The following is a 19,488-nucleotide window of genomic DNA, read 5'->3' as shown; positions in this document are numbered from 1 at the left end:
AAATGCTGTTTGGACAACAGTTCATTCTGGAAAGGTATTCAGAAAAGCACTTTCTATTCAGTAAGTAGTCCCATGTTGATGTTTTCTTATTCACACATGTACAGTTTCCATTCCAAAATCATTAAAGTAACAAAATGTCCTTATTATTGGTAAAACATCAAAGCCATCCCAATCCATTTAACTCATCCCAATTTAGAAAACAATCAATCTTTCCACATTCTGTTTCAGAACAAAATTTCTGTTTGCAAATGAGCCATTCTCTAAACAGAAGAGCCCAGCTCCCTGAATCCAAGCTCCGCACTGGCTTTCTCACGTCCTTCTGAAAATAACGAAGAGTATGCACCTCTTTGCACACACACCTCGAGCAGCTCTGCCCTATTTCAGAGCGTTGTTGGGGAGATGAAGACACAGCAACAGAAATGACGTAGAGGGTGATACTGGGGTTATAGGCTGCCCGCAGCCCTTTTGCCTTCGCCTTCTTCCTGCTCAAAGAGACCGGCGCAGTGTCAAGCAGTGCTCCTTGTCTCTGGAGACACAGCTGGGAAGGGCGGGAAGAGTCAGCACAGCTGGGCTGCTCAGCATCCTACCTTACAAGCAGCATCCCAAACACTGCTAGTAGTTGCTAGTCGTGCTGGTAACCCACACGTTTAGAGTCCTCGCAGTTCCAACAGCCGTCAGCATTGGTGCTGGGAGGAAGCCTGGGGCTCACATAAATAGTTCTCAGCACTCACCAAAGAACTGCTCTACAGATTATGGGCAGCTGAAAGGCATCCACACAGCTACAGCCACTGAAATCCTCAGGGAATTATGCCCTGGCGGAGAGGACTTGAAAAACTTGTTGTCTTCGTTCTCCCTAAAGATATTGTACACTGTGTGATAGCAGCTTCAGAATGCGTCATTTAACGTTATTAACAATGCGTCATTTAACATTATTAGCAATGAACTTCCTGGAGGTATTTAAAAGACGGGTAGGCGTGGTGCTCGAGGACACGGTTTGGTGGTGGACTTGGCAGTGCTAGGTTAACAGTTGGACTCGAAGATCTTAAGGGTCTTTTCCAACCTTAACGATTCTATGATTCCATGATTCTATTAACGACATAAAACCCCAAAAGGTTAAATAGTGGTTACATCCAGAGCAGCATCCCCCTGACCTCAACAAATGGCATTTTCACACTTGACTTCTCTATGGACAGCACTGTATTTGGGGACCGTGTGTCCTCCCTGTTGGTCTTGGAGATGGAAAGCTTGCGGGTGGGCGCATACGGATGTTAGCATTCTGAGAAGTGGTGCTGGGATCTTTTCAAAGTGAGCGAGGAGAGCGCGCTCTGAGCTGGGAAGAAGAGCCGACCCCGTTGGCCCTGCACGGTCTGACCTACGGGCCATGGCTCCGGGGAGACTCCGCTGTGACTTGGGAAGGTGATTTCTGTACTGTGCTCTGTGGGTGAAAACCTGTTTCAGGATCATTTAATATCTGCGCCTGGTAACAGGAATGGTTAGATTGCCGGAACGCTTACTGTTCTGGGCAGGGGGATGCATGCAAATGCCCCCCTTGGTATCGTGAACCCGTGCTTTCAGCTTTTTTATCCTCTGTATAGGATAGCACAATCCCCTTATGTTCTACCTAAATACGATCACTTGCTTCTGGCAGACGAGGCATTTAAAGACATATGTAACACAGCTTGGTACAGTGTCTCTTTTTTCTGCCAAGTCTAGCTAGCAAATCTGCCACGTCCTCTCAGCTCCACCATTGACTGTGCTTTATGCAGAAGACCTGCGTAGCTGGAGAGGCAGACATAGCATGCAGGACTCCTTTGAAATTCTGCCATATGTGATGTCTTTCCTTAAAGATACCTTCGCAGAGAGGTTCATATTGCTGCCCCCACTCCCTATTCCTCAAGACACTTTCCTCATTGCCCTGTAGGAGGGATTGCCCTACCATACTTAGCTTTCAACCTAAAGGACATTTGTAAGCAGCAGACTAAGATCTACTGGGTGGAAATACTGCACAGGTGCATGTATTGCTGCTCTTCAAGGCCAAACCGAAGTTCATGGGGAAAGGTAGGGAAATTAAGTAAGCAAACTCAATTTTAAATAACAATATGGCTTTAATCATCCCTTTTCCTTGTGCCTTCAAGACATGACATGCTCAACACTTTTGAAAACAATAAATACAGGTACAACGTTTGAGCCAAATTAACTTTTCTAACCAGCTTAGTGCTGACAGTCATTGTGCCATGTAAGCTTTGCTTCTCTCTTTTAGGGACAGACTTCTTGCTGCACTAGCAGCCAAATTGCGGGAATTTTAACCTTATCGTGCATAACTTCATATTCAGAACAGTATTTGCAACAACTGATGTATGAGCAGCATTCGTCATGTAAATATATATGCATAAACCTTCATTCTTCCAATCAGCTACAGAACTTACATAATTACGCAACTATGTATGCAAATTGCACCCTTGCCATTCAAATGAGTTTAAAAATGTCTTCACAGATAGGTAGTACGTATATAGTCTAGGTGTCACAGTAATTTCATTGCCTCTGTCCACTGTTGAAATGTGATTTATAGCTATTTTTAACAAAATAGGAGTAGAAAAATCATATGGATAAGGGTTACAACATATAAATAGAAATGATAGAAAAATAGATATATTGTACATAACCATGATACAGTATGCCTGTGTAACATCAAATCTACTGAACTTTATTTTGGCCTGCCACAATATCCGATTATTCCAGATCTAAACAGAAGCACGGGCAAAACTCAAGGAATTTAGTATCATTTCACGGTAACACGGCACAGAAGTTAAAATAGCAAAGTTTCTATGGTCTGGGATTTATGAACATGGAAAAGTATTTTTCATGCTTCTGGACTGGCAACATAGCTCTGCTGTTTAGGGTTTGAAAAAGCTCTGTGGTACCGTTTTCCCGACAGAAAAATTCCTCCTTCTCTGGATGCGCCTTTTGCCTCTCGTACAGAAGGCACACCATAGCTCAACTGGCGGAGCTACAGAGCAGAGACTCATCCAGTGCAGCTCATATCAGTTCATTCTTGAGCTATTTCTATGTATCGGAATGGTCCATTGTCATTTTCTTGTTGAATATCAGATTTTTTAAATGGGTATCAAAAAAATGCACTCATGCTGATCCTGGTCATTACATTATTTATGCTAATGAGAGGAATCAATTAGTGTTTATAAGTTTTGACATTACATATTGACATTACGTCCTCAACTAAGAGGAGACCTGGGGACAAACATAGTGAGTCCTCTCTCCTCGTGCATCAGAGGAGGTGCATGAGGTGAATCAGTGTATTTATTTCCTCTGAGCGTGGGGAAAAATGTAGATGAACATACATATAACTACAGAGCTTCAGAGCAATTCTTTAATTTTTAGGTAGACCTGTCTCTAGTTCATTATCATCCTGGTAAATACAAGGAACTTTAGTTTCAGTACTGCAGCGCTCATCTGGAATAAGGCGTGCAATTTTAGGGAAGGAAAAAAAAAGAATTCACTGATACCAGGTGAAAAGGGTTACTTTTGGATGTTAAGGAGAATGGAAAGCCTATCTCAAAACTGGAGACTAAAGGCCTGGTCTTGTTTATCCTAGCAAACAAAGGCTGGGAGAGGGTTCTGTTTGATTTGTAAAACAGAGCCAGGTAAGAAGAAGAGCTCCTTAAACGCTTGGGCATCAAAGATGCAAAAAAAGTGGGGTAAACCCATATGTTCCCACCTACGTGTCTGTGAGAACTAATAATTTCCTAATGCTTCTGCTGAAGTGAAATTGCAGAACAGGCTCCCGCAGGTCTAAGTGAGCAGGCTGGGGAAGGAAGGGAGCTGCTGAAGGGGACTGCACCTCATGGTGCCTGCAGGAGCAGAGTCTGGGCTCTGTAAGCGAGGAAAGCCTTGCAAATCTGGTAGTGGATAACTGCTTAAGTACCAGAGGAGAAGGCATTTCGTGTGGCCTGCTCTCTTTGGGGATGCCAAAAGGACAGAGACCTGAAAGAGAAATGGGTCCCAAAGATGGCTTTTCATCTTCTAGTACTTTAATGCTGCCCAGTCATATGCTGGAAAGTCTTTTCCTGGCCATAGTCCTTGCAGTATTTTTAGGAAGAACTTTCCCTTTTATTAGTCTCTGCCCAGGCACTTGGAAATGGCAGTTTCCGTTCACAGAGTTTTTCTCAGATTTACACGAGTCTGAGATAGTAGCTCGGGAGCTGGAAGACTTTGAATCCAAAGAAATCTGACTAACGGCAATGCTGCCTGCGCTCTTGGAGGAATAGGTGTAAATCATTTTGAGAAAGGCAGATTTTGTGTTTGTTTCTTGCTTGTAAATGATGATATAGCACTTTGGAAGAAAAGTGCAGCAGAGGATTCCGTAATTGGATATTAAAACAACGATGATTTCCACTGCTGGCAGGTACTTGCCAAATGTAGTTGCATAGACAGGGATAAATACAATCCACGCTATAAAGTAAATTAGCATGCCAAAGGTGATGAATTTCGCTTCATTATAGTTCTCTGGCAACTTCCTACCTTTGAAGGCAAATATGAAGCAAATGAAGGCTAAGGCAGCGATGTAGCCCAACATAATTCCAAAAGCCACAATAGAGCCCTCATTGCACTCCAGAATTATTTCTCTTGGGATTGAGAAATTTTGCTTTACAAAAGGTGTCCTAAATATTAGCCAGAAGGTGCAAATGATAACTTGAATTCCAGTGCAGGTGACCACAGTGGGAACAGGTTTATACACACATTTCAGGAAATTCTGCAGCTTGGGATCAAAGCTGAAGGCTAGTAAAATTTTTAGTGACTTTATTAAAATACATGAAATGCAGAGTGCAAAACTTATGCCAAAGAGGGCTTGCCTAGTTTTACACTTGAATTCTGTGGGCTCATCTATGAAGAAGACGGTGCTTAAAAAAATTAAGAAGTGGCTGAAGAGAATAATATAGCAGACAGTTAGACCTCCAGACGCCTTTACAACCGGTGTGTTCAAGTTTTTAGTAAATATTACACTAATTGACAAAACCAACACAACCCCAACAGCGGAGAGGAGGAGGAGGAAAATAGCAAACCAGTCGGTCCAGGCGAGGAAATGGATTGTCTTGCTGTAGCATGTGGTGCTGTTGACGGGAGCCCAGTAGGTTTTGTTGTTGCATCGGTAGCAGTCGTCCATATCTGAAAGCAGAAAAAAGGAAGATAACTTAGAAACGCGAAGTAAATAAACTGCAAAGTGGGTTATCGAGGCTTGAGATACAGGAGGAATGTGGGAAGGGATGCTAAAGGCTGCTTGCTTCCCACTGTTGCTGTCGCCGTCCAGGCGGAGGAGCTGCAGGGCTGCGGTGGCAGCGGTGGCGGTGGTGGCGGTGGTGGTGGTGGCAGCGGTGGCGGTGGTGGTGGCAGTGGTGGCAGTGGTGGTGGTGGTGGCAGCAGCAGCAGGAGCAAGGGACGACTGCCTGCCAGCAAGGAGCAGGGGCTGCCTGCAGCCAGGGGCAGGGAGAGTGAGCAGGGTCCTAAACCTGCCTTGGTCATGGCTGACGGGCGATACATAACCTGGCCAGAGCTCTGGGCAGGCAAACTTTAACTGAAACCTGGACAATGACTTGAGAGTAAATCAATTCTCTTGCAGAAATTGGAACTATGTTTCTTTCCTTTTCCTATTTCGACAAGAAAAAAGCCCAACTTTCTCTTTACAGCCAGCTTTTGAAACACAACTGCAAGAATAAACATTGCTTTAGATTATGCTTTGAAAGGTTACTTCTGCTTTAAAATTCCTATCCTCTGATATGGAGAAATTTCACAATTATTTGAATTAAAAAGATAACATTTCATTTCCTTCTGCTCTCAGGATATTAAAAGTACATTGTACCACAGTTTTCTTAATTCCATCTCTCTCCTCCATATTTAATTTTCCCCTTGAAAAAATTTTGCTGAAACCTATAAATGAACCAGTGGTAAAGCACACATCAGATTTGATACTGGAAAATATTACTGTTCAGTTATATCAAACTTCGCAGTACTCCCTGGTAAGCCAAAAAATATGCTGGTAAGCAAAATCCATAACCCTTGAACTTCGTAGACTCATAGAATGGTTTGGGCTGGAAGGGACCTTCAAAGATCACCTAGTCCAACCCCCTGCCATGGGCAGGGACACCTTGAACTAGATCAGGTTGCTCAAAGCCCCATCCAACCTGGCCATGAACATTTCCAGGAAGGGGGCATCCACAACTTCTCTGGGCAACCTGTTCCAGTGCCTCACCACCCTCATCGTAAAAAATTTCTTCCTTATTGGACTGGGTGTACTGCAGAAAGACCGGCAAGCAAGGCTCTATTTTAATGAGAGTCAGTCCCACTGATAAATCAGCCAGACTTTCCATCCTAACAAAGGATAATCCTAGTCAACTGGAAAATCTAATTGCTGTACATTTGGTCTTCTAAAAAGCATTTAAACCTAGTTTTATAGGCTGAACACTCATATTTGGGAAACCAAGCATAAACAAATATTTTAATCCCATTCCAAAGTTATACCCAAGGTTGCCAAGGCACATTATACACAAACAAAACAATTGTAATGATGTCTAAATAAACCTTTATTTGGATCACAATTCCTTACCTGTTTGATTGCTGTAATGGTTTTCTGGGCAGTAAACACACTCATAGCAGCATGTGTGTGGACTCTCTGTAACCTTTTTCATCTGGCCTGGCCTGCAGTGCTGGGAGCATGTTGACTGAACCTTCTGCAGTGTGCAGAGAACAAAAAAAATCAACTCAGGCCCAACTAATTACTAAGAACCATTAAAATAAACCTCCAGTAAGTCTGCAATTTGCACTCTCTTTTTGTATCTAACATATTTTAAGGGAATCTGAAAATGATGCTGAAAAAAGGTGTTGTAGGCTCTGTTTCTTGCATTTTCTCCACACAGTCAACAAGTGACAGGATGGGGCATTATTTACATGATAATTTTATTTTTTGGCACTGAATGCGAATCAGTGGAACTGTCTGTAACTTTAAAATCCAGATCAAAGCGTCTCATCCAGCTTTGAACCTGGGACTTAGACTGCTGAGGATCAGCTCCAAAGAAAGCCCAGAGGTATCTGATGGGGGATTCAAATGGACTGCTTCACAAGTGAGATCCTGAAACCCTGCTTGGCTGCTCTGAGCCTAGTGGAGACACCTCGGCTCAGCGGAGACACCTCGGCGGGTGCTGTGCACTGCAGCTCCAACGTTCCTGACCCTCAGCAGCTCATCCCTGAGTTGTAAAGCACCACTCTGGGGGGTGTGATCAGGGCCTTCTCTCAAGGTCTGAGTTCAGGTCCTCCTTCCACAGACAATTTTTTGTAAATTGGAGAAGCGGTCCTGAGGGACATTACTATTTCTTCTCCCAGATGGTGCTCACAAGGAGGTGGAGACATTTCCTTGCCATTCTGGGCAGCGCCACAAAGAGGGACAAGACTGGAGGTCTGGAGGTTTTCTTCTGTTTTCAGCCTTTTCCATCATCTGAGGCTTGAATTCAGCCCACCTAGTATTCAGCCTCTCCCTGTCCCATCGGTGGTGAATACTTTACAGCGCAGAGCTGCACAATGAACCAAGACCTCCACCCGTGCACAGATGGTAGATTATCCAGCTGCAACTGGCTGGGGCCACCCATTAGTCCTGTCTACACTGGTGCCAGGGCTCCAGGTGCTGCCACCTACCTCAGGCTCCTGTAGTTGTTCTGACTCCAGCTCTAATAGGAGCAAATAATCAACAAAACCTTCTTTTTCTTTCTTTTTTTTTTTTTTTTAGACAGTAAAGTCAACAGATACGAGTCTTCATTTACAAAATAAATGGTGGTGTTACATAAGCGAGGGGGCTTTTATACACAGTCACTTTTTATTTTAAAACCCCTTTTCAAGATTCTGGAATAGCATCCTTCGGACAGATATAACTTCTGTTGCTTATCTTAGTAGACCTATTAGAAGGATCCTGGAGAAATAACTCAATTTCAAATCACTGAGCCTGCTCACAGGCTAACATGGTTCTCAGGGTTCATGAAGGTGGTCGAATAAACCCAGAGAGGATTCATTGCTCTAAAAGGAGAACATGAAACCACAAGAGAGATTTCTAGCTGACACATACTTCAGCTGCAAATACTGGAAGAAAACACATGAAGCAAATTTCACATGTTATGTCAACAAATTAAAAGTTACCTTTAAATCCAGAAATTCTTTTTTTTTCTCCTCATCCTCAAAGATAAAGTCACCTTTCTCTGGGTCATATTCTGCCATAATGGTGATTTCCATGTGGCCATCAACTTCTTTCCAAAGAAGTACATCATAACTGGTGCTCATATCTCCGTTGGAGTCAAACTTGATTTCTTTATCATCATCAATGACTGTAACTTTTTTGAGTTCTTCAAGGAGCTGAACATAAGTGTAAGGAATGATAACACCTATCAGTATCAGGTCAGCGTGATAAACTCCATAGTTTAACATCTGTATGATAATATGAAGTTAAAAAGAAATGTTGCTTTTTAGGAGTAAAAGAAATCTTAAAATTAAAATGTATCTTTACAACTGTTTAATTTGACATCTTACACAGAATTACATTATTCAGACAATCCTGTTGACCTTAAAAATCTATTAATAAAAAAAATAATCATTTCTTAGCTCTATGCAATGTGTACAAATGCTCATGTTAGTATTCTTTTTCTAGCCTTGGAAATTTTGGTAAAATGATGGGAAAGAAAAGATTTTTGCTTGCAAGAACTAATGGCCTTTTGGAACTTCTCTTCATGTAAAGAACGACCACGAATGATGCTCCTGTTGTTACTTTACTGTCACCAGAGTCGATCTGGGCAAGATTTGCTTCCAGAGTAACCTCCCCCAGTGTGTCTGGAAATATCTAACTGTGTGTCTGGAAATATCTAACTGAAATATTCAGCTGTGACTCTGACTGATATTGTGCATTGCAAGGTGAGAATCAGAACTGTTAAATGAGCAATACACGCCAGTTTGCTCAGATGAAGTGATCAATGGCACAATGGCAATGAACAGCGAGGCCATATTTGATAGATCGTAGGAAATATCAGAACGAGCATGCTTTGATAAGGCAACTGTCCAGCTTCATACAGCACCCTTTCTGTTCAACAGAGGGAAATTTCTGTCTCCCTCATCACAAACAGCCAGACCAAAAAAGTCTGTGTGAATCTAGAAAAGGACAGGGTAAGGCACATATACCCCACTCCCAATTCATGGGGAGACCATAGAAGGACTTTCATTAGCTACTGTGGTTCTTAACTGAAGCAAAGGCAGGCGTAACGATTTTTGGCAACAGGGATTAATTAACAAGAAAAAAACCCAATGTTTTCGTGAAAGGCTGAGGCTGAATTTAACTGCCCTTTGAAAAGCACTCTCTTACATGGATCCATTTGTGGTATTTGTAGCATTTACCAAACATACTGACAAGTATATTACTTCAATAGGCTTTGGCAAACATATTTGTATAACATATCTGGTGTATATAACATGTCATTTTTTTCACGTGTAATGTAATTTTTTTGAGAATTCATATACTGTCACTGCATCTCTACCAATTTATGAAGAACCAAAGTGTGCTTCTAACCAATATTTCATTTCGGTTGGATAGCTGTGTGGGACTGAATAGGAATTTTTTAATTGTATATACTCAGGCTAGTAATTTTAATCTTTCTCTTCTCCACTTTTCCAATTTCTCTAACAGTATGGGAACAACAGAGCTTTTGAATACATCTTTAACTTCAGACAAAAGGGGCTAATAATCAGCAACATTTTGATGTAACTGACAGTTATTGTTGCAAAGTCTGTAACACCAATGACTGTCGTTTGTATGCAGAGGCGTGTGATATGGATTAGTTGCATCCTAAGCTTTATATATATATATATGCATATATATATCAATTTCTAGAGGGTTTAAATTTAGTGTAGAGGAAATGTATTATGAAAACATCATAGGGGGAATAACTATCTCTTTCAGTTTTCTTCATGAGTTCTTAGACTCCTAACAGGACTTTTCATTTGGGATTTAATTCAGCAATAATGTAAATGCAGCACCATAAAGTTGCATCCCCTGTAGAGCAGTCGTGAATTTGTCCCATTTACATTTACAAATTCATGCAAGAGTCTGATTGTTACTATTTTGCTTTTTTTTTTTTCAAATCCCCTATCTTGGTTTGACCTGCCCTGACCCAGGATAAGAGGTCAGAGCAAGTCAGAGTGCTTTAGTGGTTGTTTGACTTTTAAATGAACTTTTGTTTAATCCTCTGAGTAAAAGTGTGTAAAAGTGAATACTCCTGAGCAGGTTCCTGGGTAAAAGGTCAGGTCAGGTTTACTTGCCTGATTTTTCCTCTTCTTTTCCCACCCAGTAGGGTTTGATTACAAGTACCTCACCTATCTTAAAGATTGTGGCTAATTTTCCTACCAGTCACTTCAGTATAAATCAAGATCAGACAGAGGAATAAGTTTGCTGCATTTTCACTTTCAAATAAAGATTAATTATAGAGGAAAATACCTGAATTCAGACAAAACAGAGACAATGGTGAGAGAGAGAGAGGAAAATTGAAACTCTTTGGTGAATGCTCCTATCCTGCAATATCCTCATCTATCAAGAGCACTCATTGCTACGTATTACAGTGGTTTGCAGCCACAGGACCAACCACTAGTAGCTGAATAGCTGATAAGTCAACTGCAGATTGCCTATACATTTTATTCTACCCCACATGAGTAGCTAGCAAAACGTTCCAGCAAGGAACCTGCAGACTGGAGCCTTCATCCAAGCTGGTGCCTACTCTGTGTGCTCTTTGAAGGTGGTGGGGAAGTGTTAGGGTAGCTAATGAAGCCCAGCAGAAAAAGGTCCCTTCTTCATCTGTGAAGTCAAGTGTTTACAGCCATTGCTATTATACCCATGAAGGAGGAGATGGTGGGTGTGCAGTTACTCTTGATCAGTTAGCTATCTGTATGTGAAATGCAATAATCTATCTACAGCAGAACACAGCCGTGGCTTAGCACCAGGAGCTTCTGTGTCTACATGGGCCAAAAAAAGGGAGACAAAACTGGGTTCTAGTTCTCAGCACTGCAGCAGTTAGATACTGCTGCTCTAGCACATAGTCTGTGATTTCAGTTGGTGAAGAAAGGCAGGAACAGGAATAAAAAGTCATTTACTAAAAGAACCAAGCTAGTAAATCCAGGAATGTGGGAGCAAAAATGAGACGAAAGTTTTGCAGAGAGAATGAGACCTGAAAGAATTAACACCATACCTCCCAGGGAGTGAAGGCAGAGGGATCCTTGCAGTTTCTGTCTTTGCATTGCCCTTTAATGGCATGAGCAATGGCATAGACTGCAAGTATAGTACTATGGATAAATCCTGGTTCAATGTTAGCATTCAAAAAATCATCTCTCCAGATCTGATGTTTATTTTCAACATTTTGCAACAGATCATCCTGGGACTGGTTTGAAATGCATGTTTGAAAATCGTGGTATTCCAGGTGTGCACAGACTGACAAAAGCATAATATATTCATGTAAAAACTTGTTGTTGTCAGTGGGCTTTTTGTGAAGGTTTCTCAGAAAGTCTTGGAATGTGGAGATGTCTCCGCTTTTAAATCCAAATCCCACAATGGTCCCCAGCTGTCTGATATTGGGAATTGTGCTGATTTTGACTGCAGCTGACCAATTATCACTTGCAATCCAGATTTTTTTTACATTCCTCTCAATTGCCTTCTTAAAGAGTTTGAGCACATGGAACTGTCTCATAAAGACAACAATAACATTTACTCTGGCTTCCTTGACAATCTTCTCAATTGCGTGATCAACTTTGGTGTGAAAGGTGCTGTCAGAGAGATAGGCAGGCAGCATTTCTTTAAAAGCTATGCAAACGTTGTTTGCCATGGCCTGGATCCCAAAGCTCTCCAGAGCAAAGCGCCCATTGTCATCATCAGTGGCTATTACGCCAATCCAGTTCCACCCAGACTCACAGATCAAGTGGGCCATTGCTCTTGTCTGATGGAAATCACTGGGGATAGTCCTGAAGAAAGAAGGAAACCGGATTTTGTCACTGAGGATTTCAGCTGATGATGCAGGACTGACCTAGGAAGAGCAAACAATTCAGTTACAGAAGAGGTCTCCTGCAAAGTTTGCCAAGAGATCCAAAACTGCCATGACTGCTCTTTCATCCAACCTGACCCAGGGCTCCCTCCTCCTGTGACTGAGCATCAACAAGGTGCAGCCACATGGGGCAGGTTCCCTCACCCTGCTATTCGGATGCAGACTCATGCCCAGTACCGCTTCCACTATTTTCATCCTCATGCACATAATTACTTACTTTGGTAAAGGCAGAGAATAAAACCTTTCAAAATGGATATGACAATTATGCTGGAATGTTAGTATGGTACATCCACATATATTTTTTCTCTCCAAGATTTAATTACTATATTTTATATACTATATTTTATATTTTAAATACTATATTTTAGAAGGACCATTAAGTCTGTTAGAAGAACCTCCCAGAAAAAAACAAACAGTAACCAATGCTACAGAATGATATGTTTCTTTCATATAAAAGATTTATCACCTTTTCCTTGTGAATGTAGCTAGAAAAAGGTAAATGGAACATTGTTACTTAAACCTCTTCAGTTTTAATACTTTTCTATTTGTACGAGTTTTTTTCCTGCACTTGTATTTCATACATTGCTTGACAGTTCTTAAAAAATAAATCTAAGCTTTCCAAAATGAAAGTCACCTGTCTGGAGGGGATACCAAATCTTGCTGTTGTCAGAAGATTACAGATGCTATGGGTGAGAAAAAACTCCTGTGTCACTTTCCATCTCTATGTCCCAATGCAGATTTGTTTCATCACTTGTCTTTTGATTATACTCAAGTGTGGCATTTTAATTTTCATACTTACTATTGCTCCTGTGCTGGAGCTGGAGGTGATACTTACTTCCTACCATTGCAGAGGAAAGGATTCAGCTAGAAGTTACGTTTAGTTCAGATTTTGTGTCTTTTGTACATGTTTGGTTACTGTGGTGCTACTTTGCAGTATGGTCATTTATGTCAAATTGCCCAACCCAACCTGCAACACAGGATGGTGTGGAAGTGGATCTCCTTTTTCCTTGTTGGTCCTGGCCTTGACCCCAGCTCTTTTACAATGGTGGAAGTAGAAATGTAAGCACCAGCCTAAGTGCAAGTATGGGATTGTACTAGTCCTAGAGAGGTCAGAAATAGAGAAGGATGTTTTGGGAAGGACCAGTGTGGATCTAGAGAGTTGTATTCCTTCTTTTCTATAGTTGCTTGAGGAGTAACAGGAGTAAAACTGTGTTTTAGAGCAATATTCCTCACTTCTCTGTCTATAGTTAAAAGAGACTCCAAAATCCAACCTACTTCAGGCAGGAGAGAATTTCCAAATTTCAGGCCAAGTTTGATTTTGTCTTTTTTTTTTTTTTTTTCAGCTTGAGATTGGGTATTGTAATACTCACCGCCAGCCAGACAAGGCACAGTGGGTATGACTTGGATGCCTGAACAAAGTCCTTGAGTGGCATCCGAGGTACACTAGTGTAACTGGCACAGCCATGCAGGACTGACTAATGGTGCTGCCAGGCTGACAAGAGCCCAGCATCATCCTGAAATAGCACTCGGAGGCATGTGCCTTGGGCATATAAAATAGCCCTTACTGCCTTTGTTTAGGCAAGTGAATCAAGCTCTCCATTTGGTGTTGAATCCCCCCCCGCCCAATGTCCTTAGGCTGAGTCAAACCCTGCCCTGTATCAAACATGTGGCATTTGCAATCCCTATGAACAGAGCTGCACCTTTATTCTAAGCATGGTAAATTTGACCCTCTGTCCAACATGAAATAGCTCCCTCAAACCTACCTGTGGGATTAGTTGCAAAGCCAACAGCCTTGAAACTGCCATTGACACCTCTGAGTAGCTGGCTCCAGTGACTGCCTTAATTCTCGGGACGTAGTCTGAGTAGTTACACTTGAACTCTACAATGTCCTTTGAAGAATTTAATTTAGCCAGGAACCTCAGAGCAGATGCCATGGCTTTTGTAACTTCTGCACATGTGTCATAGATTTCGTAGCCCAGAGTAACTCCAGATAACAGCGTTGAATTGTTGATCGTTTCAATAGCATGTATCATTGCAAGTGTCTGAAGAAAAATTTGAATTTCGAAGCTGTCAGGAAACACAGAAGTTTTATTTTAGAAAAACATTGCTGGGAACAAGGCTGAAGCAAGGTCCATTTTGAGCATATCCCTTAGAAATTGACAACTACTGAAAAGAAGTGATGGATAGTATGTTTTGTGTGATTTGCTTGGGTTTTAGTATACAAAAGATTAGAAAACATATATTTTTGTCTCACCTAAATGAGATGTTACGCAAAATAAACACAAAACTTAAAATACACCCACATAAAAGTGCTTTTCTGAAAAAATCAGGTGCTAAAAAATTAATTTTCATGTTACATGAAAATTTGCAAGCGATATCTTCAGGAAGCATCTGTCAAAGCAGTGAAGGTATTCCAATTTACCTCATCTGCCCAATAAGCTTTTTTTCAAAATGCATCTACTTTCACTAAAAGCATGAAACAAAGAAAATAAAGGACTGAATATTTCAGAATAGAAGAAAATATTTCAGAGGTTGAGGTCTTCTAGTGGTTGCATCGATGTTCCTAAAAATCCTCTCTAAACCTGATGAAGTTAATACAGCTATTCCCCCTATCTCCAGTGGATATTATAACAGACGCTTAATCAGAACTGCGCTAGCACAAAAGGTCTGCAATACAACCAACCCTCCTTTCAGGCATGCTTCTCTAAAGTTTACAAATCTTGCAAGCTAAATTAAATTTCAAATGGACCTGAGACAATTTATGGCTCCATAGAAAAATAACGGAAGACTGACAATATTATCAACTTTGTCATCATTTTGAAATAAATCCAGATGGATACCTGCATGTCCAGCTGATTATTAGATTCAGATGTGGGACTAAGTTGCATGTAAAATTCAAATAAAATTTGAGGATTTGCACCTGTATTAAAATTAAAGAAAATGCATATTTGGCACTCCTGGGCTTAGGAATGCTTTAGTATATACTTAGAATAAAGTTCTTCACCAGGGTTCCTTTGCATTCTTTCCAGAAAAACGGATGTTTCAAGCACAGTAGGATTTGAAGCCAACAAAATAAATATTCTGATGCACAGTCTGAACCTGAATGCATACATGACATGCTGTTTATATACAGACTATCCTATAACGTAAGGCCACAGTTATAAGACAAAGTGCAATAATTACAGTAATTATAACAATAATTACAATCTAGTCAGCAAGGTACTATCACAGATTACAACTGAGCTGCCCTGTGAGGTGGGGGACATACTTTAATACGTGCTTAGGTAAAATGGAACAGTCTGCCTGTGTTCAAATCCTGTAGGTGCAACTTCATAACAAACAATGAGCAACTGCACAGCAGAGTACTTCAGACATGTAGCAACAAATTAGCATTTACATGGAAATTACATGATTGTTCAGCACAAACCTCCAGGGTTATTTGGTTATACATGAAGACTGAAATAGCATCAAATGCTCATTGCCTTCCTCAGGCAGCCACAGTACTTTTTACTGTAACTTTGCCATACTTTGTCATCCTGTATTAATTTACGCGTAATTTATGTGACGTCCAAGGCCTTTTTAAAGACTAAGAAACGCAAGAGAACCCGATTTTGTTGATCTTAATATAAGAAGTACATGCCAGAGGTCAGCGATCTCCTCTTTGCTATGTATGTAATTTCCAGTATTACTCACCCAGCACAATTCTGAATTACTGGCTTGATGGGATATTCTTCTGGATGCAGCATTTCGCTATGAACTGCAAACAAGCCTCCAATAACAATGTCCCCCGGAGAACTGGCACCCACGAAGTCGTCAGTATTCTGGCAAGAGAAAGCGATATCAGTGCCGATCACAAAGGGGATCAAAAAGCTAACAAATGCCATGTTTCTGTTTCACTTGCTCACTACCAGCTTTAAGTCAGTTAAGCGAGCTGCAGGGCCAACAAGGGCTCCTATGTCATCTATAAACAGCAGCAAAGGAAAAGGGCTGCGCTCAGAAGTTAGTCACACCTCATAAGGTGCTTGTGCTTGCTTCACTGGCTGAGGCTATTTTATTGAAGGTACTAAAGCAACGCTGTCACATAAAATGTGAGGGTGCAGGGGCGTGGGAGTGACGAGGGAGGGAGAAAGATAAATGAGTTTAAAAGGAAATGTTGGACATAAAATCTGTTCTGCTCTGTTCAAAGTTTATTATACCTTATGTGAAACACATGGCAAATATTTTGGTATAAATTTGGGCTTGTCTTGAATACCTTCCAACTGAGTGCAGGGTGAGAAGAAGCAATCATGTAATATGGTAGTGATATTGCTGTGACCACATTTTAAGGATCTGGTCCAAAGAGTACTGAAAAAAGTCTCACTTGCCACAGTGTGCTTTAGGTCAGAATCTGGTCCAAAAAAGCCCACCCCGAAACTATTAAAAGATCACTTTTTTCTCAACCCTTTTCTTATAATTTTTTAAATCTTTGTATAAAAATGGTTTGGGTAAGCTAATATTCATGGTTCTGATGCACACACAGCTCCTAGTGACTTCAGTGGGCTTTGGGTCAGGTTCTGTATTTACAAGCCAGGCCAGGTCTACTGCTGGTTAATCTGATAAACACAGAACAGTGGGAAAACATAATACTAGTGCTAGTTTTTTGACAGGAGGGAAGCATACTCTCTTTCCCCTCTGATGCAGGACACCAGCACATGAGCAGCAGCTCCTGTGCTGTGGGAGGGCCGGGGAGGAGCTGGTCTCGGTGCCACGGTTCCCCTCAGATTCACAGGAATTGGATGCTGTGCCCGAAGGGAACTGGGGGAAAAGAGAAACAGAGGCTGGACTCTCAGCTCTCATAAACTCCGACCATAAACCATAAACACCAAAGTGAACTTCTTTAGGACAGAAACATGACTGATGCTACTAAACAGCACCAAGTTATGTAAAAGAGACACAGATTTGACAATAATCCCTTTCTGTAGTTGGCATTGGCTTATTTCTCTGTTTTCTTATAATGGCTTCTTCAGATTTTGCTTCTTTTGGTAGTATGCCAAAACACTCTCAGAAGAATGGGGTCAGACATAGTGTTTATTGTCTATGATTGTACTATCAAAAAAGCTGGGTTTTACACAGAAATTTTGAATCAAGGATTTTTTTCTGGCAAGCGAAGTAGAAATGGGATGTCTGTTACATATTCTTTCTGATAAGCATAATGCATACCATATAAATTATTTGAATTATTATACTTTGCTTTTTTTTCTCACTAGTCTCTTCATAGAGTATCCATTTACAACAGAGATATTTCTTGCAAATGCAAATGTTAATCCCCAGTTAAATCACAGTTCAGCCTCTTCTTTTTTATAATATAACAGCTTGTGTTTCTTTCATCTGCCTTCTTTCTTTCCACGTGGTTTTCTCACTGCTGGGTCAGGGCATGTAGTAAACAGCTTCCTGCATTTTCTTTAATGTATCTGATCACATGCATTTATGGGCAAATGATGACACCAATTTATTCTGCTTCTGCACTGACTTGCAAAAATTCCAGTTGTTCCAAAGGTTTTCCTCTTGACTTACAGCAACGTAAGGGTAGTCAGACTCTGTCCCTGAGTTATGAGACATTCATTTGCAAATATTCATGTACCTATTCCTTTCCATCCAGGTAATGCACCTTAAAGCCTGGCTGCATGGACTTTGGTGTTTCCTTTTCCCTGACTTTGCATATAACTTTGCATATAAACCTGCCAAATGATATTTTATGTTGTTAAAGCATAAGATTGGAGCTAGTCATTTCCTTAAGCAAGCCACAAGAATATTCAGCCATATGCTTCTAGTATAAAATGTAACTTTTAAGGACCTAACACTAAGTACTGCATTAGGGATTCAATAGAAATACAGTACTGATAATTTGAAATTGTAAATTTGTTATAATTTATGATTAGAAGCAGAAAAGAAACTCTACAGTGGCCAGTCTCTAAAAAGCTATTAATTTCTGTAGAAGAGGATTTTACCTACAAACAAAAATCCTTATTTGGTCACTTTGGAAAGTGGAAGTTGACAAAATAAACATCACATATAATTGGTGCATAATTTAATGTTATTTATAAAAACACCACAAAATGAGGTGTGCTTCAGATTCAACTACATTGAGTTTACATCACAGTGTATTTTCACAGGGAAGAGTTTTTATTGTTATTGTTATTATTTGTTTTCAAGACCTATATCTCATAATTACTGCTAGTGATGAGAAGTACTTAGAAGCATTGCTGAGATAGCTCAGTGTAATCTAGTACTGCAGAATTAACTGGAAGTGTTTGCAAATACCCTTTTTCATTGACATTTAAGTACCAATAGAAATAAGTGTAGAGTACAAAATGTTCTTTTCTTAAAATGTAGTGATGTATTATTGCAACATCGCTAGACTTTCACAGTCGTCTGCATTGGAGTATTTCCTGGCAGGTAGAATTAAGCATAAGATTCAGGGGAAGTCTTGAAGTACCATCATCTCTAGAAAGCAGCCTTTAATGGACTGTGCAAAGGCAGAAAACAGGACCTACCAAACCCAGAGCTACTCTGAGAGCCACAGATGAATTCTAAGAGGCTTTGGAGGATCTGGCGGGAGACAGAGATATTCCGGTAGTTACCTGTTGCCATGCCAAAACAGCTACTTCTTCCACCTGGGCTTCAGCTTCCTTTTGAGAAGGACCAGAAAATAGGTGGATTTCAGAAGACGGCCCTGGCAAGCTCAGCACTAACTCTGCAGGTAACTTCTTGTAAATTTACAGTTAATATATTTTTGGCAACAGTGCCACACCTATTGAAAGGTTCCACAATCTCAACTGCATGAAAGAAGCCAAGGGAACTTTGAATATCTCACTGCTATTCAAAAGAGTGGGATAACCCCTCCCCACTCAGGACAGGACCTATCCTGACACAAGGGAGATTGCCCTGTTTGGAGAACCAGCAACATTCAAATAAAATCCTGTCATTTGTAGGGAAGCTGATGCTTGTGTGTTAAGAGTGACCACCCCTTCTCGGATTGTTCCTGGGGAAGACATGAGCCACAAAGAAAGGAAGATGAGCCGTAATTTTAAATTCAGTGGTTTGTTCCCAGTTCCAGCACTGACTTCTTGTGCCTGATCTGCACGGCCTTCTGCCATGACTTCCCAACCCTAGTCAGTTATTCACAGTCAGGTTTCTGAAAGGCTCCTTCTTTCTCTCAAATGAAGTAGTGCCAAAATGCCTTGAAACTCTAGACGTAACCTTCTTCTGATTCATATAATATCTGCAAAATAGAGACTAATATTGCCTTTCCATCCAAGTCATAAACTCTTTAGAATAACTGCTGTCCTTCATTCATGGTGAGGCCCCAGATTGTATAGGGTATTTT

The 19,488-nt window shown here is 40.9% G+C and overlaps 1 protein-coding gene across 1 annotated transcript; it reads right to left on the bottom strand.

Moving 5' to 3' along the window:
- Positions 1-2,152: 2,152 nt before the first annotated feature.
- Positions 2,153-16,006, bottom strand: GPRC6A (G protein-coupled receptor class C group 6 member A). Its single transcript, XM_009460612.2, has 6 exons — positions 15,816-16,006; positions 13,886-14,189; positions 11,277-12,104; positions 8,194-8,406; positions 6,617-6,740; positions 2,153-5,181 (listed from the first exon to the last, which is right to left on the bottom strand). Exons 1-6 carry the CDS (start codon positions 16,004-16,006, stop codon positions 4,061-4,063), a joined length of 2,781 nt encoding a protein of 926 aa, XP_009458887.2. The 3' UTR covers positions 2,153-4,060.
- Between the last annotated feature and the right edge of the window lie 3,482 nt (positions 16,007-19,488).

Source organism: Nipponia nippon, unplaced genomic scaffold (genome assembly GCF_047370975.1).
Source record: "Nipponia nippon isolate SJK-2023a ecotype South Korea unplaced genomic scaffold, ASM4737097v1 scaffold_4, whole genome shotgun sequence".
Taxonomy (NCBI): domain Eukaryota; kingdom Metazoa; phylum Chordata; class Aves; order Pelecaniformes; family Threskiornithidae; genus Nipponia; species Nipponia nippon.
The sequence above is the reverse complement of the archived record's forward strand: the minus strand, read 5'-3'. Positions and strand labels throughout refer to the sequence as shown.